Here is a 25466-nt window from a genome sequence, read left to right as displayed (position 1 = left end):
TATTTCTCGTTGACACACCCACAAAACAAGGAAAGGAGAAAAAAAAATGGCTGAAATGGCTCTGATCTGATCACTATGGGGCTTAACATCTTAGGTCATCAGTCCCCTAGAACTTAGAGCTACTTAAACCTAACTAACCTAAGCACACACATCCATGCCCGTGGCAGGATTCGAACCTGCGACCGTAGCAGTCACGCGGTTCCGGACTGAAGCGCCTAGAACCGCACGACCAACACGGCCGGCGAAAGAAGAAAAGTTTATCGCCTAATACATTTTGTAGTAAGAGGCGTGGATGCTGTCGTGGGTATGGGCACAGCTTCGCCCGTCCGTACTTGAATTATCCTCCTTTGGACGCTCTGTGAGTGTACGTGGCTTTCCTTGCCACAACCCGAGCAGTCTTGGGCTGCCTGTCGTAAATAATTACCGCTCTGCAACAACCAATAAGAAAAGACGGGATTTGCTATTTAAGCTCGATCTGAACTTGCCTTACCCCGTTAAGAACGGGGTACGTCGCAAAAGTGATAAGACCTCTGATCCGGCATGACGTTTTAATTTATTACTTCCATACTACTAGTTCCCTGCGCTTCACATTATGCAGACAATATTCACAAACACCGCTGAATGTACGCGCAAAATTATATTACAACACACGGTTCAGGAGATATGACGTCATAAACATGGCGATACGTGAGAAACTAGCTTTTGCTTAAAGTGGTGAGGAAATTTCCTCGACTGTACTCATCAAGTGTTTGATAATGAGCGTAATTAGCGACTTCTAATAAAAATGTAAATATAATGTCAAACCTTTACTACACTTATTCTCGTTTATATGCTCAACGTCAAAAATTGTGAGATTAACTAATTTATAAAGTAATCAGACGATTGAACTTGTTTTATGCATGAGAGTTCGATTATTTAAAGAATCGGAGGTGTACTGGCTTACTGTGAGAAGAGTTATGGCGCCTTGCCTGCCGGAAGTAAATGTTTAAAAGATTTGAAAACACAGTTACACTACTGGCCATTAAAATTGTTACACCAAGAAGAAATGCAGATGATAATCAGGTATTCATTGGACAAATATATTATACTAGAACTGACATGTGATTACATTTTCACGCAATTTGGGTGCATAGACCCTGAGAAATCAGTACCCAGAACAAGCACCTCTGGTCGTAATAACGGCCTCGATACGCCTGGGCATTGAGTCAAACAGAGGTTGGGTGGCGTGTACAGGTACAGCCGCCCGTGCAGCTTCAACACGATACCACAGTTCAAGAGTAGCGACTGGCGTATTGTGACGAGCCAGTTGCTGGGCCACCATTGACCAGACGTTTTCAATTGGTGAGGGATCTGGAGTATGTGCTGGTCAGGGCAGCCGTTGAACATTTTCTGTATCCAGAAAGGCCCGTACAGGACCTGCAACATGCGGTCGTGCATTATCCTACTGAAATGTAGGGTTTCGCAGGGATCGAATGAAGGGTAGAGCCACGGGTCGTAACACATCTGAGATGTAACGTCCACTGTTCAAAGTGCCGTCAATGCGAACAAGAGGTGAGCGAGACTTGTAACGAATGGCACCCCATACCATCACGCCGGGTGATACGCCATTATGGCGGTGACGAATACACGCTTCCAATGTTCGTTCACCGCGATATCGCCAAACACGGATGCGACCATCACGATGCTGTAAACAGAACCTGGATTCATCCGAAAAAATGACGTTTTGTCATTCGTGCACCCAGGTTCGTCGTTGAGTACACCATCGCAGGCGCTCCTGTCCGTGATGCAGCGTCAAGGGTAACCGTAGCCACGGTTCCATATTCTGCTAACAGTCATTGGATCTCGACCAACGCGAGCAGCAATGTCGCGATACGATAAACCGCAATCGCGATAGGCTACAATCCGACCATTATCAAAGTCGGAAACGTGATGGTACGCGTTTCTCCTCCTCACACGAGGCACCACAACAACGTTTCACCAGGCAACGCCGGTCAACTGCTGTCTGTGTATGAGAAATCGGTTGGAAACTTTCCTCGTGTCAGCACGTTGTAGGTGTCGCCACCGGCGCCAACCTTGAATGCTCTGAAAAGCTGGTCATTTGCATACCACAGCATCTTCTTCCTGTCGGTTAAATTTCGCATCTGTAGCACGACATCTCCGTGGTGTAGTAATTGTAATGGCCAGTAGTGTGTATACAACATTTTTGTGATCTCTTATTCTGTGTGTTACGTTTGCTTTTGTTTGCGAGGATGTAGTCAAGCTGAACACGATGACGTCTGCGGACTATTGCTGACTCCGCAGTAGCAGTGCCTGTGTTACGAAGAGGTACGATGCAATGTTCATTCGAATATGCATGCATGCATACTTAATATTTACACAAGCACTGCTATTTCCTATTTATTCGCCAATACCGGGCCTTCGACTCAAATGGTTCAAATGGCTCTGAGCACTATGGGACTTAACATCTGAGGTCATCAGTCCCCTAGAGCTTAAAACTACTGAGGCCTAACTAACCTAAGGTCATCACACACATCCATGCCCGAGGCAGGATTCGAATCTGCGACCCTAGCGGTCGCGCTGTTCCAGACTGTACCCTCGACTCAAATAAATACACTCCTGGAAATGGAAAAAAGAACACATTGACACCGGTGTGTCAGACCCACCATACTTGCTCCGGACACTGCGAGAGGGCTGCACAAGCAATGATCACACGGACGGCACAGCAGACACACCAGGAACCGCGGTGTTGGCCGTCGAAAGGCGCTAGCTGCGCAGCATTTGTGCACCGCCGCCGTCAGTGTCAGCCAGTTTGCCGTGGCATACGGAGCTCCATCGCAGTCTTTAACACTGGTAGCATGCCGCGACAGCGTGGACGTGAACCGTATGTGGAGTTGACGGACTTTGAGCGAGGGCGTATAGTGGGCATGCGGGAGGCCGGGTGGACGTACCGCCGAATTGCTCAACACGTGGGGCGTGAGGTCTCCACAGTACATCGATGTTGTCGCCAGTGGTCGGCGGAAGGTGCACGTGCCCGTCGACCTGGGACCGGACCGCAGCGACGCACGGATGCACGCCAAGACCGTAGGATCCTACGCAGTGCCGTAGGGGACCGCACCGCCACTTCCCAGCAAATTAGGGACACTTGCTCCTGGGGTATCGGCGAGGACCATTCGCAACCGTCTCCATGAAGCTGGGCTACGGTCCCGCACACCGTTAGGCCGTCTTCCGCTCACGCCCCAACATCGTGCAGCCCGCCTCCAGTGGTGTCGCGACAGGCGTGAATGGAGGGACGAATGGAGACGTGTCGTCTTCAGCGATGAGAGTCGCTTCTGCCTTGGTGCCAATGATGGTCGTATGCGTGTTTGGCGCCGTGCAGGTGAGCGCCACAATCAGGACTGCATACGACCGAGGCACACAGGGCCAACACCTGGCATCATGGTGTGGGGAGCGACCTCCTACACTGGCCGTACACCACTGGTGATCGTCGAGGGGACACTGAATAGTGCACGGTACATCCAAACCGTCATCAAACCCATCGTTCTACCATTCCTAGACCGGCAAGGGAACTTGCTGTTCCAACAGGACAATGCACGTCCGCATGTATCCCGTGCCACCCAACGTGCTCTAGAAGGTGTAAGTCAACTACCCTGGCCACCAAGATCTCCGGATATGTCCCCCATTGAGCATGTTTGGGACTGGATGAAGCGTCGTCTCACGCGGTCTGCACGTCCAGCACGAACGCTGGTCCAACTGAGGCGCCAGGTGAAAATGGCATGGCAAGCCGTTCCACAGGACTACATCCAGCATCTCTACGATCGTCTCCATGGGAGAATAGCAGCCTGCATTGCTGTGAAAGGTGGATATACACTGTACTAGTGCCGACATTGTGCATGCTCTGTTGCCTGTGTCTATGTGCCTGTGGTTCTGTCAGTGTGATCATGTGATGTATCTGACCCCAGGAATGTGTCAATAAAGTTTCCCCTTCCTGGGACAATGAATTCACGGTGTTCTTATTTCAATTTCCAGGAGTGTATGTTCCTGCAAGGGAATATACGTAACGAGTGCAGGTTGTGACACATGGACGACGACGTATTGAAGTTTGGGTCTGGCCATGATTCGTGCACGGATGGCCGAAGCTGTTAAGACGCATAAAGTGGGAAATACGGGGTTCGAGTCCCGATCCGTCACAAATTTTCATTGTTGTCATACCAATTTACAGCCGAAGGTGGTGCATATTCGCAACCGTGAATACATTTCCTGCATTGTTGACTAGATTGGCTGCACCAAAAAAGCTGCAGCACCTATCGAGGTCATTGGAGTTCTCTACCGCTACTCCACTCAGCCGCAGTGCCGTAAATCTTCCTAGCCACGGTTCTCACTGAGGCAGCACTATATGTCGCAGGAAAAGTCCGACACTCGTGTTCCCTCAGCGGCGACAGAAGTACGAGTAAAAATACACAGAAGGCAGCAGCAAGAGCCTCGACGTGACGCGTCGCTGCCGCCCTCACTGCAAACGACTTACGAATATGACACGTACACTCCTGGAAATGGAAAAAAGAACACATTGACACCGGTGTGTCAGACCCACCATACTTGCTCCGGACACTGCGAGAGGGCTGTACAAGCAATGATCACACGCGCGGCACAGCGGACACACCAGGAACCGCGGTGTTGGCCGTCGAATGGCGCTAGCTGCGCAGCATTTGTGCACCGCCGCCGTCAGTGTCAGCCAGTTTGCCGTGGCATACGGAGCTCCATCGCAGTCTTTAACACTGGTAGCATGCCGCGACAGCGTGGACGTGAACCGTATGTGCAGTTGACGGACTTTGAGCGAGGGCGTATAGTGGGCATGCGGGAGGCCGGGTGGACGTACCGCCGAATTGCTCAACACGTGGGGCGTGAGGTCTCCACAGTACATCGATGTTGTCGCCAGTGGTCGGCGGAAGGTGCACGTGCCCGTCGGCATGGGACCGGACCGCAGCGACGCACGGATGCACGCCAAGACCGTAGGATCCTACGCAGTGCCGTAGGGGACCGCACCGCCACTTCCCAGCAAATTAGGGACACTGTTGCTCCTGGGGTATCGGCGAGGACAATTCGCAACCGTCTCCATGAAGCTGGGCTACGGTCCCGCACACCGTTAGGCCGTCTTCCGCTCACGCCCCAACATCGTGCAGCCCGCCTCCAGTGGTGTCGCGACAGGCGTGAATGGAGGGACGAATGGAGACGTGTCGTCTTCAGCGATGAGAGTCGCTTCTGCTTTGGTGCCAATGATGGTCGTATGCGTGTTTGGCGCCGTGCAGGTGAGTGCCACAATCAGGACTGCATACGACCGAGGCACACAGGGCCAACACCCGGCATCACGGTGTGGGGAGCGATCTCCTACACTGGCCGTACACCACTGTTGATCGTCGAGGGGACACTGAATAGTGCACGGTACATCCAAACCGTCATCGAACCCATCGTTCTACCATTCCTAGACCGGCAAGGGAACTTGCTGTTCCAACAGGACAATGCACGTCCGCATGTATCCCGTGCCACCCAACGTGCTCTAGAAGGTGTAAGTCAACTACCCTGTCCAGCAAGATCTCCGGATCTGTCCCCCATTGAGCATGTTTGGGACTGGATGAAGCGTCGTCTCACGCGGTCTGCACGTCCAGCACGAACACTGGTCCAACTGAGGCGCCAGGTGGAAATGGCATGGCAAGCCGTTCCACAGGACTACATCCAGCATCTCTACAATCGTCTCCATGGGAGAATAGCAGCCTGCATTGCTGCGAAATGTGGATATACACTGTACTAGTGCCGACATTGTGCATGCTCTGTTGCCTGTGTCTATGTGCCTGTGGTTCTGTCAGTGTGATCATGTATCTGACCCCAGGAATGTGTCAATAAAGTTTCCCCTTCCTGGGACAATGAATTCACGGTGTTCTTATTTCAATTTCCATGAGTGTATTTACTGAGGACTGGAAGCAGGTAGTGCTCTCTTTCCAGCGTTGAAAACAATTTTGATATGTTACGACCCATAATGCCCCAAACGTAAACTGGTCAGCGAATACGTATTTTACTGAAGACTTTTCAAAATATGCTCTGTGTTTTACTTAATTTCAAAGTGTCACAATAACTACGGGCAGCAGCGGAAAGAAAATCAGTTCGTTATCAAACTGTGATGTCAGGCTATACGACGGCAGAAACTAAGTTTATTTTACCGAATAATGATATACAGGACATAAAATCCCGTCTGAGGCCTGCGATGATTTTTGTGTTAATAATTGGCAACCAATGCTGTACAGTTGCAATAAAGTCTTGACATGTTCAATTGACTCTTTTATTAGAACATGTTACGCGTTTCGGGATTACACCCATCTTCAGACATAACAAATTTCAACTCCTTCCTAACCAACCAGGCGTACAGACTTGGCAACTCATAGAAAGTGTCGAATAACATATGTTATTAAGTTGAAGTTTGTGATGTCTGAAGGTGGGTGTAATCCCGAAACGCTTAACATGTCCTAATAAAAGAGTCAATTCAACATCTCAAGACTTTATTGCGATTGTACAGTATTGGTTGCCAATTATTTTACCGAATAATATCCTAAAAGACCGACTCAGAAAGACTGCGTAACGAACACGGGCGAATCCGAAAACATGGTTTTTAATTTTTTATGTGAAAAATAAGAGATTTAGTGACAAATTAACAACAGAGATGCTTCATGCAATAAAAACCGTCTTTTTAGGCACTTCAGATGGCTTGAAATTTCGCTCTACGTGTATCATACAAGACAAATTCGACATGTTGTGTGACCCAAAATGCACCAAATGTAAACTGGCCAACCAGCACTCCGTGTTGCACCGGCCAATACAACAGAGCATCGTAAGAGTGTTATATTGCTGTCGCTCCACTACGGATGGTGGTTATCGCTGAAACGACTGGTTTTCGGTTATACTGGTTTTTTCCATCTCCCATCTAACAACACGACTGTTAAAATCGCTCAAAATAACCGGTTTCTGAAATAACTGATGTTTCTGTTTTCTGTTGCTATTATTCTGCAATAATAAATGTACATCGAAAAAATGACTGAAAAATTCTAGGACTGCCTCAGACTTTTGAATTATACGTTTCAGAATTCCTAGAAGCAAAATTTCAAATGAAATTGGTAAATGAAAGAAATAAACAAAAGAAAACTTCGTCCATATACCGTTTGTTGGATTTACTCTGAAGGTAATGAGGGGTTGAATACTGCAAAAGAATTGCCAATATTGCCCTATGGATTCTAATTTTTTGAAATTCTACTCAAAAATCGTGTTGCATTCGAGGATCGTGCAACTACTTGCGCGTTACTTATAATCAATGCCAAAGAGTGAAAGAGTTTGGAGAAATCTGTTCTACGTGTTACGTTGTCCGTTTCCAAGGAATACAAACAGGTGTTCCACGCTCGGGGGATTAGGCGGCTGCAGAGGACCAGAGAGAGTAACAAACAACCTGAGCGCAAAAGTTTAAAAGCTGTACTTTCGTATCAGGGCTGTAGGTCGCGCGGAGTGGCCGGTCGGTTAGAGGCGCCATGTTACGAATTGCACGGCTCCTCCCGCAGAAGGTTCGAGTCCTCCCTCGCACATGGGTGTGTGTGTGTTGTTCTCAGCATAAGTTACTTTAAGGTAGTTTCAGTCTAGTGACCAATGACCTCAGCAGTTTTGTCCCTTAGGAATTCACACACATTTCAACATTCAGAACTGTGGCCCAAAATTTCACGCGGGATCGATGGCTGGGACTGCTGTCCTGCCAGTGCACTTTCTTTTCTCCTTAAGACATGACTTCAAGTTAGAGACGTTTCCCTGTCGGGGTGCCTGGAATTGATACGATTCCTTGTCAGTGCCATTTTTCCGTATGCCTTGTAGTTCTCGCGCAAGTCGTCTTCTGAGACTCAACAGGTAGTTACGACTGACCGTGTACGTTTACTCTCTTGTTAAGATTTGTTGTGAATGATCGGGCACAATTTGATGACTACGGTCGCAGGTTCGAATCCTGCCTCGGGCATGGGTGTGTGTAATGTCCTTAGGTTAGCTAGGTTTAAGTAGTTTTAAGTTATAGGGGACTGATGACCTCAGATGTTAAGTCCCATGGTGCACAGAGCCATTTGAACCACAATTTGATGATAATAGTACCTTTCACAAATATACCACTAGGAACAAAATCTGCCTGCATTGTCCACAATTTTACCTTACTCTTGCACGGAAAGGAATGAAGTATGTAGCTATAAAAATATTTGACCACTTCCTACATCTACATATATACTCCGCTAGCCACCAAGCGGTGTGTGGCGGAGGTCACAATTCGCGCCAAAGTCATATCCCCCCCCCCCCCCCCCCGGTTCCACTCGCAGATCGCGCGAGGGAAAAACGACTGTCTGAACGCCTCAGTACGAGCTCTAATTTCCCTTATCTCTGAATGGTGATCATTGCGCGATTTGAAAGTTGGTGGTAATAATACATGCTCAACATCCTCGGTGAAGATTGGATTTTTGAATTTAGTGAGCAGCCTCTTCCGTTTAGCGCGCCGTCTATCTGCAAGTGTGTCCCACTTCAAACTTTCTATGAGTTTTTTAACGCTCTCGCGATGGCTAAATGTACCAGTTACGAATCTTGCCGCTCTTCTTTGGACCTTCTCAATCTCTTGAATAAGACCCAACTGGTAAGGGTCCCATACAGACGAACAATACTCCAAGACTGGACGAAATAACGTATTATAAGCCATTTCCTTTGTTGAAGGACTGCATCACTTCAGGATTATACCAATAAACCGCAATCTATAGTACGCCTTACCTGTTACTTGTGTAATCTGATCATTCCATTTGAGATCATTTCGAATAGTCACACCCAGATACTTGACGGACGTTACCGCTTGCAAAGACTGGGCATTTATTCTGTGCCGTCCGGAGTGGCCGAGCGGTTCTAGGCGCTTCAGTCTGGAACCGCGCGACCGCTACGGTCGCAGGTTCGAATCCTGTCTCGGGCATGGATGTGTGTGATGTCCTTAGGTTAATTAGGTTTAAGTATTTCTAAGTTCTAGGGGACTGATGACCTCAGTTGTTAAGTCCCATAGTACTAAGAGCCATTTGAACCATTTATTTTGTACTCATACATTAATGGGGATTTTCGCCTTGTAATATGCAGTAGGTTACACTTACTCCGTTGTTCATTAAAGGTGCTGGCAGGTAACGAAAGTTTTAAAGGAAATTGAAATCATTTCCGCTCGAGAACTCCTTCTACCCTGTAGATGTATTTCTCAATAAATGATATTTACTTTGTTGTGGTACATTCATCAAATTTTTCTGTAGCTCAAGAATCAAGAAATTAGTTATATAAATGGCTACCACTCCGTCTTCAGGCCACGGGTGGCCTACCGGGACCATCCGACCGCCGTGTCATCCTCAGAGGAGGATGCGGATAGGAGGGGCGTGGGGTCAGCACACCGCTCTCCCGGTCGTTGTGATGGTATTCTTGACCGAAGCCGCTACTGTTCGGTCGAGTAGCTCCTCAATTGGCATCACGAGGCTGAGTGCACCCCGAAAAATGGCAACAGCGCATGGAGGCCTGGATGGTTACTCATAAATGGCTACCATGAAGCCATTTTGTGGACGTCTTCTACGTCATAGCAAGATGTTGCGAGCGTGATCCAAGGATCAGGTGTAAACACAAAAGATATGTTAGCAGGCAGTTGAATGTCAAGAGGAGACTGTAAACGCTGTTTCTTGTGGACTGTCCGTGTGGTGTGCGTACTGTAAGACCTTCGGTACACACACACCATCAGATTATTTGACTTGTCGCTCTAACGAAGTAGGCGATTGTCAGCAATATGTCTCGTGGTCTTATCGTGGCGTGTTTATCTTCTGCCGTTAGGTCAGACGATAGAAATGCCACTTGCACGCTTAGAGTAGCAGATTGACGGTGACCATCTTTAAACAGAACTTGATTAATTTTCACACACATTTATTAAAATAATAAAAAACATAGATATTACGTAACTTGATTCTGGTGGCGGTTTACAATTGACAATCTGAAGTTCCTTTGGTCTTGGTACGTTAATCTTATTCTCACATATCTCAGATACTTGACAAAGTGTCTACTCATTTATCTTCATGACTATGTACAGGAATATGATAATCTTATTAGGCGCAGACTGAAACTTGACTATAGACTAATGCAGACTAATGCAGACTGACTAATCGGAGGTCTGTACACTCGTTATAATACATCGAGCGTTCAGGTATCACTGCGCGAGTGTGATCCGCGAGGAGAAAAGGTTCTACGTTAGCAGCAATCTCATTGGCTGCGTGACATATTAATACGCGGATCGGCGGAAGCAGAATTTGGTCTGTCTCTATGGCAGCGCCATCTCGTAGAGCGGAGACGGACGAGCGCTGCGCCTGCGCTGTTGTGCTTAGCGGGGCGCGCTCTAGTGGGAAAGTTGTGTACGCGCTGACTACGCGGAACTATGTACACAACAGTCCGAACTTAAGAATTTTTCTGACAAGGGAACCTCCCCATCACACCCTCCTCAGATTTAGTTATAAGTTGGCACAGTGGATAGGCCTTGAAAAACTGAACACAGATCAATAGAGAAAACAGGAAGAAGTTGTGTGGAACTATGAAAAAATAAGCAAAATATCCAAACAGAGTAGTCCATGCGCAAGATTGGCAACATCAAGGATAGTTTAAGCTCGCGAGCGCCGTGGCCCCATGGTTAGCGTGAGCAGCTGCGGAACAAGAGGTACTTGGTTCAAGTCTTCCCTTGAGTGTAAAGTTTGATTTTTTATTTTCAATTTATGTGACAAACTCTTATGTTTTCATCACTTTTTGGGAGTGATTATCACATCCACAAGAAAACCTAAATTGGGCAAGGTAGAATAATCCTTTTACCCATTCACCAAGTGTACAAGTTCGGTGGGTCGACAACATATTCCTGTCATGTGACGCACATACCGTCACCAGTGTCGTATAGAATATATCAGATGTATTTTCCTGTGGAGGACCTATGACCTAGGGATCAAATGTTTTCGGTTTCCATTGGAGAGGGACGTCCTTTCGTCTACTAATCGCACGGTTTTTCGGTGCGGTCCCAAAACACAGACACTAAACTTATTATAGTGAACAGAGACGTCAATGAACGAACGGACAGATCATAACTTTGCGAAAATAAAGAAAGTAAACTTTTCACTCGAGGGAAGACTTGAACCAAGGACCTCTCATTCCGCAGCCACTCACGCTAACCACGGGACCACGGCGCTCCTGAACACACACTTGATGTTCCATATGTTGCACATGGACTACTCAGTTTGTATATTTTGCTTATTTTTTCATACTTCCACACAACTTCTTCCTGTTTTCTCGATTGATCTGTGTTCAGTTTTTCAAGGCCTATCCACTGTGCCAACTTATAACTAAATCTGAGGGGGGGTGCGATGGGGAGGTTCCCTTTGAGTGCCACAGAATTGTTACAAGTCAAAGCGATGCCGGCGAAGACAAATTAAAAAAACGATATTTTACTATAATACAACATTCCACAGATTTGATCCGCGTCCATCGATCAACAGTTCCCTCGCCGACAGCACCAGCGCCACGTCAAGTAGCGTGATCGCGTGCCTCGCAAACGTCGCCCACGGCACGGACGCATTTTCGCGATTATGCGCAGCCAAGGGGAAGGGGTCGTTACCGCTGCTGCTCGAGTAAGTGGTCACTCCAGCTCAGCCGAGTCGCGCACGAAAGGAAGGGGGGCGTCCTACGACGCTGCCAAAGTCTACCATTCAGTCCTACGGCAGTACAGCGAACTCGAGTATACAGCGCTACTATAAATGAGTCATTCGCTTTCAGAGTTCTAGATTTACTAAAGTGCTTCACGTACTGTACGGTTATAATTAAAGTGCACCTACTCACGGAGGTCCATTGTGGACTCTTAATTATCGTCTGGCAGCGAAACTCGGCAGATATTCTAATGCCTTAATGCGGAATCGATTTACGCCGAATTAAAAAAAAAAAGAAAGTTCCAATATCGGGCACGAGGTGCAAATCTGGCACTGTGAATGCAAGAAAGACATGCAGAAATGTTTCCACCTGCAATGGACTAGGAACGAAACGCAGGCAAAGAAGGTCAGACGAGTGAGAAAGCCATATTTTTGATTTTACACACATCAAAAAAAGTTTTACGTCACCCCGGTTCCCAGAACTCCAGAAGGGAAACGTTGACTGTGGATATTGTATCACAGACACACTCGCTTTGACGGTTCAGAGATGTAACTAAATACGCCCAAATATGTAAAAAACCATGCATGAGCAGCGGCTAATAGACGGAGGAGGTCTGATAGCCGAACAGATCCGGTCATTGCACCAGGATGGAGGTACACGGCTCATGTTGTCTGTACAAGGTGCATTCAAGTTCTAAGGCCTCCGATTTTTTTCTCTCCGGACTGGAAAGAGATAGAAACATGCGCATTGTTTTAAAATTAGGCCGCATTCATTGTCACTACGTCCCAGAGATGGCAGCACCGTACGGCAGATGGAATTTTACCGCCAGCGGCGAGAATGAGAACTGTTTTAAATACTTAACATGGCGACGTTTTCCTTACTTGAACAGCGTGCAATCATTCGTTTTCTGAATTTGCGTGGTGTGAAACCATTTGAAATTCATGGACAGTTGAAGGAGACATGTGGTGATGGAGTTATGGATGTGTCGAAAGTGCGTTCGTGGGTGCGACAGTGTAATGAAGGCAGAGCATCGTGTGACAACAAACCGAAACAACCTCGGGCTCGCCCAAGCTGGTCTGACGACACGATCGAGAAAGTGGAGAGAATTGTTTTAGGGGATCGCCGAATGACTGTTGAACAGATCGCCTCCAGAGTTGGCATTTCTGTGGGTTCTGTTAACACAATCCTGCATGACGACCTGAAAATGCGAAAAGTGTCATCCAGGTGGGTGCCACGAATGCTGACAGACGACCACATGCCAGCCCATGTGGCATGTTGCCAAGCAATGTTGACGCGCAACGACAGCACGAATGGGACTTTCTTTTCGTCGGTTGTGACAATGGATGAGACGTGGATGCCATTTTTTAATCCAGAAACAAAGCGCCACTCAGCTCAATGGAAGCACACAGATTCACCGCCACCAATGAAATTTCCGGTAACCGCCAGTGCTGAAAAAATGATGGTGTCCGTGTTCTGGGACAGCGAGGGCGTAATCCTTACCCATAGCGTTGCAAAGGGCACTACGGTAACAGGTGCATGCTACGAAAATGTTTTGAAGAACAAATTCCTTCCTGCACTGCAACAAAAACGTCCGGGAAGGGCTGCGCGTGTGCTCTTTCACCGAGACAACGCACCCGCACATCGAGCTAACGTTACGCAACAGTTTCTTCGTGATAACAACTTTGAAGTGATTCCTCATGACCTGGCTCCTAGTGACTTTTGGCTTTTTCCAACAATGAAAGACACTCTCCGTGGTCGCACATTCACCAGCCGTGCTGCTATTGCCTCAGCGATTTTCCAGTGGTCAAAACAGACTCCTAAAGAAGCCTTCGCCGCCGCCACGGAATCATGGCGTCAGCGTTGTGCAAAATGTGTACGTCTGCAGGGCGATTACGTCGAGAAGTAACGCCAGTTTCATCGATTTCGGGTGAGTAGTTAATTAGAAAGAATATCGGAGGCCTTAGAACTTGAATGCACCTCGTACTGGCGGTGCTGGAGACGGAGTGCGCCACGGCGCGGCCGCGCCGCGCTACTCACCCAGGCACTTGGTGGAGCCGTCGGCCTGCCGGTCGGCGAGCATCTGGTACTGGCAGACGCAGCGGCCCGCCCTGCAGACCGTCTTCTCCGTGGTGGCCAGGCACTGCTCGCTGAAGTCGCACGAGTCGTTCCACGCGGCCGCTGGAACACCAGAGAAAGCAGGCTGCGGCTGGCACAACACACACACACACACACACACACACAAACACAATAATGTCGGCCATTTAATGCAAGGGTACACAATGTCAAAAGTATCTTATTTGTCGGAGTCAAAAAAGTTATACTTGTTTTCGAATGCTCGACGAATTTTTACTTATGAAAAAGATAGGTCAAAGAATTTACATTGAATTTCGCTTAAAAACGGAATAAAGTGCAGCACAGCTTTCTAAATGTTGACTGTGGCCTTTTGGAGACTCTACTGTGAGTAAGACAAGAGTCTTTTTTTTTTTTTTGGTCATCAGTCTACTGGTTTGATGCGGCCCGCCACGATTTCCTTTCCTGTGCTAACCTCTTCATCTCAGAGTAGCACTTGCAACCTACGTCCTCAATTATTTGCTTCACGTCTTCCAATCTCTGTCTTCCTCTACAGTTTTTGCCCTCTACAGCTCCCTCTAGTACCATGGAAGTCATTCCCTCATGTCTTAGTAGATGTCCTATCATCCTGTCCCTTCTCCTTATCAGTGTTTTCCACATATTCCTTTCCTCTCCGATTCTGCGCAGAACCTCCTCATTCCTTACCTTATCGGTCCACCTAATTTTCAACATTCGTCTATAGCACCACATCTCAAATGCTTCGACTCTCTTCTGTTCCGGTTTTCTCACAGTGCATGTTTCACTACCATACAATGCTGTACTCCAGACGTACATCCTCAGAAATTTCTTCCTCAAATTAAGGCCGATATTTGATATTAGTAGACTTCTCTTGGCCAGAAATGCCTTTTTTACCATAGTGAGTCTGCTTTTGATGTCCTCCTTACTCCGTCCGTCATTGGTTATTTTACTGCCTAGGTAGCAGAATTCCTTAACTTCATTGACTTCGTGACCATCAATCCTGATGTTAAGTTTCTCGCTGTTCTCATTTCTACTACTTCTCATTACCCTCGTCTTTCTCCGATTTACTCTCAAACCATACTCTGTACTCATTAGACTGTTCATTCCGTTCAGCTGATCATTTAATTCTTCTTCACTTTCACTCAGGATAGCAATGTCATCAGCGAATCGTATCATTGATATCCTTTCACCTTGTATTTTAATTCTACTCCTGAACCTTTGTTTTATTTCCATCATTGCTTGCTCGATATACAGATTGAAGAGCAGGGGCGAAAGGCTACAGCCTTGTCTTACACCCTTCTTAATACGAACACTTCGTTCTTGATCGTCCACTCTTATTATTCCCTCTTGGTTGTTGTACATATTGTATATGACCCGTCGCTCCCTATAGCTTACCCCTACTTTTTTCAGAATCTCGAACAGCTTGCACCATTTTATATTGTCGAACGCTTTTTCCAGGTCGACAAATCCTATGAAAGTGTCTTGATTTTTCTTTAGCCTTGCTTCCATTATTAGCCGTAACGTCAGAATTGCCTCTCTCGTCCCTTTACTTTTCCTAAAGCCAAACTGATCGTCACCTAGCGCATTCTCAATTTTCTTTTCCATTCTTCTGTATATTATTCTTGTAAGCAGCTTCGATGCATGAGCTGTTAAGCTGATTGTGCGATAATTCTCGCACTTGTCTGCTCTTGCCGTCTTCGGAATTGTGTGGATGATGCTTTTCCGAAAGTCAGATGGTGTATCGCCAGACTCATATATTCTACACTCCAACGTGAATAGTCGTTTTGTTGCCACTTCCCCCAATGATTTTAGAAATTCTGATGGAATGTTATCTATCCCTTCTGCCTTATTTGACCGTAAGTTCTCCAAAGCTCTTTTAAATTCCGATTCTAATACTGGATCCCCTATCTCTTCTAAATCGACTCCTGTTTCTTCTTGTTTGTTTTGCGGACTGATGACCACAGATGTTAAGTCGTATAGTGCTCTAGACAAGAGTCTATGAGTAGTATAAACCAGGGCTTTCCAACCTGTGGTCCGCGAACCCCTTAGGGGTCCGCCGGCTCTTGCAAGGGGGTCCTCGACCACCTTTCACCAAATCGTGTAAAATATGAGTAAAATTATTGAATAAAAATGTGAAAATAAAATTCATCAATGATTTTTTCGCGTAAAAAACATGTGTACTTTTACTTCAGGTCGTATCCCCAAGCAGCCTTTGCGGTTCCTAAGTGAGAACGCATGCACAGTTTAGTGCCGGAGAATGCGGCTTCCCTGATCGACTGTTTAGCAATAAAACGGGGGTCGTTTGTGCCCCGGCTCACGGCGCTAGATGCGCTGAAACCTTTTACGCATGCGCGGAGCGAGCTTTGTCGACCAATCACAGCGCTCGTTGGCACGTATGCGGTCCCAGGCATCATTAAATGTTAAACTTGCGTTGTCAGTGCACTGCCTATTTCATAAGTCGATTTTTGACCAGTTTATTACTTCTAATATGGATCGGTGGCTGAAGTCAGGATCATTGAAGAAGGGTGCAGTTTCTCCATCGCCTTCACAACAAGGGAAGTCTCCAGTTGAAATGAATGACGAAGGAGGACGACCGAAGGAAGACTTTACATACATTTGAACATTTTTCTTCAGATTTCACGAAAAACCACACCAACACACCCACCCACCCACCCACCCACCCACACACACACACACACACACACACACACACACACACACACACACATACAACTGTTACGAAGTATGCATGCTCCTTACACAACAGTAGCCAAATAGTGGAAGTGAACAGACAACAAGCGGCAGCTTGTCAACAACGAACACTTTGGACATGACGTTGATTGCTCTAGGAGGAAGACAGCTCCATCGTGTGAAATTTCAATTACCAAGTAATTTTAATCAGGCTATAGTGTGTTGAACAAAGGGAGTAAATCCACTAGTAAGTGTCTGGATACAGTGGGAATTCAAATTGGGTCGTTAATTTCAAGTTGTTTTCATTCATCTCTACACCAAAGACTATAGATACTTCGGCGGGGGGGGGGGGGGGAAGGGGGGTCATTGGGAACATGGCACTTGCATTAAGACGCTTTCAGTTCCCATGGGTTTCGCTCTGAAATTTAAAGTTACTGTGCTCTTGTCTGACTAGGGGTCCGCCATGGATTTTCGACTGAAGAAGGGGTCCGCCAGCTGAGAAGGTTGGGAAGCCCTGGTATGAACGTTTCAAAGAGGATCCAGAACACGGTGAAGACAACGACCACATTGGACGCCCAAGCACATTGGTGACAGTGTGGAACAAGAACAGAAAATGTTTATGGAAAATCGCCGTATCACCATCAGAGAGGTTGCTGATGATGTCGGCATATTCTCTGTCTCACGTCAACAATTTTTTCGGAGACGGTATTCGACGACGTCACCTTGCAGCAAACCCGTAAGTTATTTCAACAATTTTTTTCGGGTGTTTTGGACGTGAAACGCGTAGCACCGAAGTTTGTTACGAGATAGTTGAATTTTGACCAAAACCAATGCCGCGTAGATATCTCTCAGGAACCGCTGTCATTTCTGGAAACCCAGAATCTACTGTGTAGGAATCAACATGGATTCCGGAAACAGCGATCGTGTGAGACCCAACTCGATTTATTTGTTCATTAGAACCAGAAAATGTTAGATACAGGCTCCCAGGTAGATGCCACTTTTCTCGACTTCCGGAAGGCGTTAGATACAGTTCCGCACTGTCGCCTGATAAACAAAGTAAGAGCCTGCGTAATATCAGACCAGCTGTGTGACTGGATTCAAGAGTTTTTAGCAAACAGAACGCAGCATGTTGTTCTCAATGGAGAGACGTCTACAGACGTTAAAGTAACCTCTGGCGTGCCACAGGGGAGTGTTACTGGACTATTGGTTTTGACAATATATGTAAATGACCTAGTAGATAGTGTCGGAAGTTCCATGCGGCTTTTCGCGGACGATGCTGTGTATACAGAGAAGTTGTAGCATTAGAAAATTGCAGCGAAATGCAGGAAGATCTGCAGCGGATAGGCACTTGGTGCAGAGAGTGGCAACTCACCCTAACACAGACAAATGTAATGTATTGCGAATACATAGAAAGAAGGATCCTTTATTGTATGATTATATGATAGCGGAACAAACACTGGTAGCAGTTACTTCTGTAAAATATCTGGGAGTATGCGTACGGAACGATTTGAAGTGGAATGATCATATAATCATATAAAATTAATTGTTGGAAGGCGGGTGCTAGGTTGAGATTCATTGAGAGAGTCCTTAGAAAATGTAGTCCATCAACAAAGGAGGTGGCTTACAAAACACTCGTTCGACCTATACTTAAGTATTGCTCATCAGTGTGGGATCTGTACCATGTCGGGTTGACAGAGTAGATAGAGAAGATCCAAAGAAGAGTGGCGCGTTTCGTCACAGGGTTATTTGGTAAGCGATAGCGCTACGGAGATGTTTAGCAAACTCAAGTGGCAGACTCTGCAAGAGAGGCGCTCTGCATCGCGGTGTAGCTTGCTGTCCAGGTTTCGAGAGGGTGCGTTTCTGGATGAGGTATCGAATATATTGCTTCCCCCTACTTATACCTCCCGAAGAGATCACGAATGTAAAACTAGAGAGATTCGAGCGCGCACGGAGGCTTTCCGGCAGTCGTTTCCTCCCGCGAACCACACGCGGCTGGAACAGGAAAGGGAGGTAATGACAGTGGCACGTAAAGTGCCCTCCGCCACACATCGTTGAGTCCCTTGCAGAGTATAAATGTAGATGTAAATGTAGATGTAGTCAAGGAGTGAAATTTACAGAAAGCTTGCAAAGCCATTAATATTGTTAATACCTCGCTCTGCAGCTTCGTATTTGGCGCTTATCAGTTCATACATACACGATGTCTCAAATATTTTGGTTCAAATTGAACACTTTGTGATAGAAGGTCCCCAACGGATCACACTGAGATAGAGAACCAATGGTCGGAAATACCGGGTGATGAAAAAGTCAGTATAAATTTGAAAACTGAATAAATCACGGAATAATATAGATAGAGAGGTAGAAATTGACTCACATGCTTGGAATGACATGGGATTTTATTAGAACCAAAGAAATACAAAAGTTCAAAAATTTCCGACAGATGGCGCTTCATCTGATCAGAATAGCAATAATTAGCATAACAAAGTAAGACAAAGCAAAGATGATGTTCTTTACAGGAAATGCTCAATGTGTCGACCATCATTCCTCAACAATAGCTGTAGTCGAGGAATAATGTTGTGAACAGCACTGTAAAGCATGTCCGGAGTTATGCTGAGGCATTGGCGTCGGATGTTGTCTTTCAGCATCCCTAGAGATGTCGGTCGATCACGATACACTTGCGACTTCAGGTAACCCCAAAGCCAATAATCGCACAGACTGAGGTCTGGGGACCTGGGAGGCCAAGCATGACGAAAGTGGCGGCTGAGCACAGGATCATCACCAAACGACGCGCGCAAGATATCTTTCACGCTTCTAGCAATATGGGGTGGAGCGCCATCCTGCACAAACATCGTACGTTGCAGCAGGTCTTTATCAGCCAGGCTGGGGATGATGCGCTGCTGTAACATATCGGCGTACCTCTCACCCGTCACGGTAACAGTTACTGACGTTTTGCTGTCCAGCGCCGTCTGTCGGACATTTTGTGAACTTTGTTTTTTTTTTCCTAATAAAACTTCGTGTCAATTTTTACCTCTCTATCTACATTATTCCGTGGTTTATTAAGTCTTCAAATTTATACAGACTTTTTGATCACACTTTACATGTTGGCGACCATCTTATGCACATACGCAGCATTCACCACATATCAACAGTGTAGCTCATAGTAATTGTTCAAAGTGACGTCGCCAGTCTCAACGCTTGCCAGGCGACGGTTCATGAAGTTATGCCGCGCTCTCTCAAAGCTCCCTGGTATCTGTTTTACGAGCAGACAGGCAGCTTGGAACCTAGAAAGCAGGTCTTCATCCGCTTCTAAGGGGTTTTCATACACCAACGTCTCGACGTAACCCCAGAGGAGAAACTCTTGAAGTTTGAGATTCAGCGATGTCCCCTTGCAATTCAACGATAAGGATACGTGTTGTTGATGTGCTCGCAGACATTAACATCGAAGTGGGCTGGTTCATCGTCGCGTTGAAACCACATTTTCCCGCGAATAACGAGGAACTGTGGCAGCACATCTTGCAGGAGCAACAGGTAACGTGGAGCAGGCAAACGGGGAGGCTTTGAACACTTACTGTAACCTATGTTGTTCTTCTGGTTAACCTTCCGGGATGTAAGGTCGTGGTCCATGAAACTCTTCAGCTCCTAACGTTTCGTCCAGAGCTGCGCTGGACATCTTCAGACTTGAGTCGGCAAGACTCACCGGAGGAGAAACACCCCTCTGAAGATGTCCAGCGCAGCTCTGGACGAAACGTTAGGAGCTGGAGAGTTTCATGGACCACGACCTTACAGCCCGTAAGGTTTACCAGAGGATATGTCATCCGGTCGTGAAAGCCTTCATACTATGACCTATGTTGTTGTTATGCGGTGTAAGCTGAGTATGTCCATAACACAATAAATACGCATATCTGACCATTTGTTCTCTATCTCAATGTAATCGGCTGTCGACCTACTACCATCTGCTTCGATTTGACCCAAAAGGTATGGAAAACATACATTACAGAAATGGATCTGTGTATCTACGCAGGATGCTCCACATATACTGTGACAAACTTCGAGGTGTTGTAGAGAACGTCCTGAGGAACAAATCGAGCATAGAAACCGGTGTCCGGAAACGTCATCCAACGACGCTGCAGAGCTTCGAAGTATAGGCGCCGGCACCTGGCGCTAGACCACCCCCAGGACAGCAACTGTGACTTTGTGCGCTGACGGATCGTAAGCGGAACGTCTCGAATGTTGTTTGTCATTTAGTTATTGTGACGTATTGTCCCGATCGACAGTGGAGAAGTGGTGCTGTTGGGTTGCCTCGGTGGATTTCGGGCTTGGATATGGGTTTCCATGTGCAGGTTATTTTTCTCCTTGAAGTCTCTAAAATCTCATTTTTTGTCGATATGGAGGAAAAGAATAAACTGCGCCAGAGAACAAAATCATGTTTCCTGCTGAAGGGTTGGCCTAGCGACTGGCGCAGCGCCTAGTAATTTCGGCGTTATCGAGCGCCGTTAGACAACGTTTCTGGTCACAGATTCCTCCAGACTTGCTGTACAATCCCGCGAAATCTGTTGCAACACTTCTGGGAAACATTGTCTATGTATATATGTATATATATGTGTGCTCCACACCTCCTCCTAAACCACTTGACCGATTTCAATCAAACTTGCATATCCTACTTGTTGCCTGAAAATAAATAATGTGGAGGTAAGAACCAGCAACCTGCTATTGGGATTGGGGGTGGTAACGTGGAGAGAGAAGAGGTTAGGAGAAGATGGACAGTGAGAGCGATTGGGAAGTTGAAGATGAATGGAGAGAGGGGCGAGGAGCAGATGGGCAGGGAGAGGGGAAAGGAGCAAATGGACAGGTGGAATGGCGGGAGGGGATAGACTGAGAGTGGGGAGAGGAGGAGATGGCCGAACAGAAGACTGGAATAAGTAGGTACGCACGAAACTCCGGATACTCAGCTGATATGATTACAAATGCTATCTAAAAGTTCTCTAGCAACATAATAAGAAACAACGAATCACATTTATTTTATTAACAGTATGTTATTACAGTACAGTACTTAACTTTGCTACTTATCTAATTTGTGGTACTTGAGGTACCAAACCTAATACAGTGATATCTAATCAACTCTGCTGTCTCTTGGCAATCTATGATATCATCACCACTGTAACTGAATGTAATGTTGCAGATACTTTTGTTTGTCCTGTTGCTTCGTAAATACCGACTGCTAAGTCGGAATGTACACTCCTGGAAATTGAAATAAGAACACCGTGAATTCATTGTCCCAGGAAGGGGAAACTTTATTGACACATTCCTGGGGTCAGATACATCACATGATCACACTGACAGAACCACAGGCACATAGACACAGGCAACAGAGCATGCACAATGTCGGCACTAGTACAGTGTCTATCCACCTTTCGCAGCAATGCAGGTTGCTATTCTCCCATGGAGACGATCGTAGAGATGCTGGATGTAGTCCTGTGGAACGGCTTGCCATGCCATTTCCACCTGGCGCCTCATTTGGACCAGCGTTCGTGCTGGACGTGCAGACCGCATGAGACGACGCTTCATCCAGTCCCAAACATGCTCAATGGGGGACAGATCCGGAGATCTTGCTGGCCAGGGTAGTTGACTTACACCTTCTAGAGCACGTTGGGTGGCACGGGATACATGCGGACGTGCATTGTCCTGTTGGAACAGCAAGTTCCCTTGCCGGTCTAGGAATGGTAGAACGATGGGTTCGATGACGGTTTGGATGTACCGTGCACTATTCAGTGTCCCCTCGACGATCACCAGTGGTGTACGGCCAGTGTAGGAGATCGCTCCCCACACCATGATGCCGGGTGTTGGCCCTGTGTGCCTCGGTCGTATGCAGTCCTGATTGTGGCGCTCACCTGCACGGCGCCAAACACGCATACGACCATCATTGGCACCAAGGCAGAAGCGACTCTCATCGCTGAAGACGACACGTCTCCATTCTTCCCTCCATTCACGCCTGTCGCGACACCACTGGAGGCGGGCTGCACGATGTTGGGGCGTGAGCGGAAGACGGCCTAACGGTGTGCGGGACCGTAGCCCAGCTTCATGGAGACGGTTGCGAATGGTCCTCGCCGATACCCCAGGAGCAACAGTGTCCCTAATTTGCTGGGAAGTGGCGGTGCGGTCCCCTACGGCACTGCGTAGGATCCTACGGTCTTGGCGTGCATCCGTGCGTCGCTGCGGTCCGGTCCCAGGTCGACGGGCACGTGCACCTTCCGCCGACCACTGGCGACAACATCGATGTACTGTGGAGACCTCACGCCCCACGTGTTGAGCAATTCGGCGGTACGTCCACCCGGCCTCCCGCATGCCCACTATACGCCCTCGCTCAAAGTCCGTCAACTGCACATACGGTTCACGTCCACGCTGTCGCGGCATGCTACCAGTGTTAAAGACTGCGATGGAGCTCCGTATGCCACGGCAAACTGGCTGACACTGACGGCGGCGGTGCACAAATGCTGCGCAGCTAGCGCCATTCGACGGCCAACACCGCGGTTCCTGGTGTGTCCGCTGTGCCGTGCGTGTGATCATTGCTTGTACAGCCCTCTCGCAGTGTCCGGATGAACTATGGTGGGTCTGACACACCGGTGTCAATGTGTTCTTTTTTCCATTTCCAGGAGTGTAGTATTCCAGGAACTATAAAGATTTGGTTGCAGGCACTGAAATGGGCTGTCAAACCGCTAGTTCGGAACTGTGACAGTGACAGTGGGGCGTCGTGCTTTGTGCTCGTCAGCTAAAGAATTTCAGTGTCAGTACTGGGCAGAGGCAATGTAGCCTGTAGTTGAGAGTGCTCTCGTTGGCGGCTATCCACACTATCGACAGACTTATGTGGCGTACATTAAATGTGTGGTGTCACCGCCAGACACCACACTTGCTAGGTGGTAGCTTTTAAATCGGCCGCGGTCCGCTAGTATACGACGGACCCGCGTGTCGCCACTGTCAGTAATTGCAGACCGAGCGCCGCCACACGGCAGGTCTAGAGAGACGTACGAGCACTCGTCCCCAGTTGTACAGCCGACGTTGCTAGCCATGGTTCACTGAGAATTACGCTCTCATTTGCCGAGACGATAGTAGCATAGCCTTCAGCTACATTTGCTACGACTTAGCAAGGCGCCATTACCAGTATAGATATTGAGATTCTATTAATGTATCATCAAGAGCGATGTTCTACAAATGTGGATTAAAGTTAAGTATTCCAGAAGCTACGTACTTTTCTTTATAGCATTAATTTCATATCCTGTTTCAGACCTCACGCCAGCCTGCGTGAGTTTAAGCGCGTGCCTTTCGGCTTCCTCGCCTTGTGTCTAGACTGTCTTGTCTAGACACAACAAAATGTATTCGCAATTGCGAATGTGGACAACCGTCAGCAAACACAGGTAACCTATGCTTCTCTCGGATACGGTCTCAACACCTCGCACTACTTCGCTCACAACACGCCGCAGACAACTGCGCATCCAGCGGGCTATTTTAATGGCAGAAAGGCATCCCGACCAAAAACGTTGAAAGTAAAGAGGTAGGTTGGGCTAGAATAAACGGTCAAATAGGTTGTGTAGGTATGACACGCATGTGGCCACCACTACACCAAAAACAAGTCTACATTACATGCGTTCCACCTCGAAAACTATTGCAATACGGCATATGTCCATATGAAGTTTTTTTGCTTCAAATGAGCGTTCCTGTCAAATCCCTCAGTATTGACCATTCATCCTGGGGCACCTCGTACATACTAACCTCAGATATTCTAAAAGATGATGCCGTTATCTGTAATGAAATACTGTCTGAAAAAATGCTGTACAAATATTTGGTCGGATCTTTATAAGATTTCCCAATGGTGCTAAGATTGGCAACTCGCTTTAAATATTCAGAAGTATAAAATTTTTCATTTCACAAAACTCAGAAAATATACGAAGGTCTTTCAATAAGTAATGTCCCACATTTTTTAAAAAGCCATTAAAATACATAGAAAAACGTCCTTGCTGGTGCTTCTTTTATTCTTTTTTGTGCACCAGTGAAGTTTCCAAACGTTCGGGCAGACAGCAGAGTCGCAGTACAGCGTCAAAATGGCGCCTACATACGACTCACGTTACAAGCAGCGTGCCGTTATTGAATTCTTGTGTGCAGAAAAAGAGACCGTGGTAAACATCCATAAACTTTTTTGTATGCAGTTTATGGCGATGTTGTAGTTAGTTGTAGTTAAGGGGCTCCGGAAAGGCTCCAAATCATGAAAAGTTCAATTTTTACTTTTTTGCGTTTTCTGAATCTGCAGACTATTACCTTTTAATAGATATATAATTTACTCAATTCCGAAGACTACAACTATTTTTAAATTTTTTTTGAAATGTGTTCTACATGGGCGTGACCCACTGTGGCGCTATTAAACTGCTGTCAAATGGTGTTATTATTAACGTCCGTGTTCATCAGGTACATTTTAGTGATGTGAGATAAAGTATGTGTTGTGGCTAACCTGTGATATTAATACTTAGCAGCACCTGAACTGTTGAAAAAGTGTATTCACGGAAAAACTCAAAACCCCAATGAAAGTGTAAATAGTGTAATATGGTCGAGAATCCCCAACACTGTATTTGTTGGAATAGAAACACTTCACTTTGGTGTGTATGATGCTGTTGCGACTTTCAATGATGGCAACATTGTAAGGTGCAAGGTATTTAGAAATATGGGAATGAAGATAGGTTCTAACATGGTACGAGCGATGCTTGCTTTAGACAAGGAACGCCTTCGGGCTGCAGACAGGGCTGTAAAGAGTCTAGAAATACAAGCAAGAGTAAACAGGAGGAGGAACAAGAGGAAGCTGGAGGAGGAGTTTGCAGAGGATGAAGATAATCCATCCTATGGACCTGGAATGCACTAAAAAGTTAATCCAATGTTTGTCGCTCGATTCCCAAAACTTTTATTTTCTC

At 46.8% G+C, this 25466-nt stretch overlaps 1 protein-coding gene across 3 annotated transcripts in view; it reads right to left on the bottom strand.

Moving 5' to 3' along the window:
* LOC126109889 (uncharacterized) overlaps window positions 1-25466 on the bottom strand; it is a 287852-nt gene that overhangs the window by 148662 nt on the left and 113724 nt on the right. For all 3 annotated transcript variants that reach the window (XM_049914976.1, XM_049914977.1, XM_049914978.1), the window contains exon 3: window positions 13777-13917. In XM_049914976.1, coding sequence (XP_049770933.1) covers window positions 13777-13819 — 43 coding nt within the window. In that variant the 5' untranslated portion in view covers window positions 13820-13917. The remainder of the gene's footprint in view (window positions 1-13776; window positions 13918-25466) is intronic.

This window comes from Schistocerca cancellata, chromosome 12 (assembly GCF_023864275.1).
Source record: "Schistocerca cancellata isolate TAMUIC-IGC-003103 chromosome 12, iqSchCanc2.1, whole genome shotgun sequence".
Classification (NCBI taxonomy): domain Eukaryota; kingdom Metazoa; phylum Arthropoda; class Insecta; order Orthoptera; family Acrididae; genus Schistocerca; species Schistocerca cancellata.
This window is presented reverse-complemented; position numbering and strand designations above follow the sequence as displayed.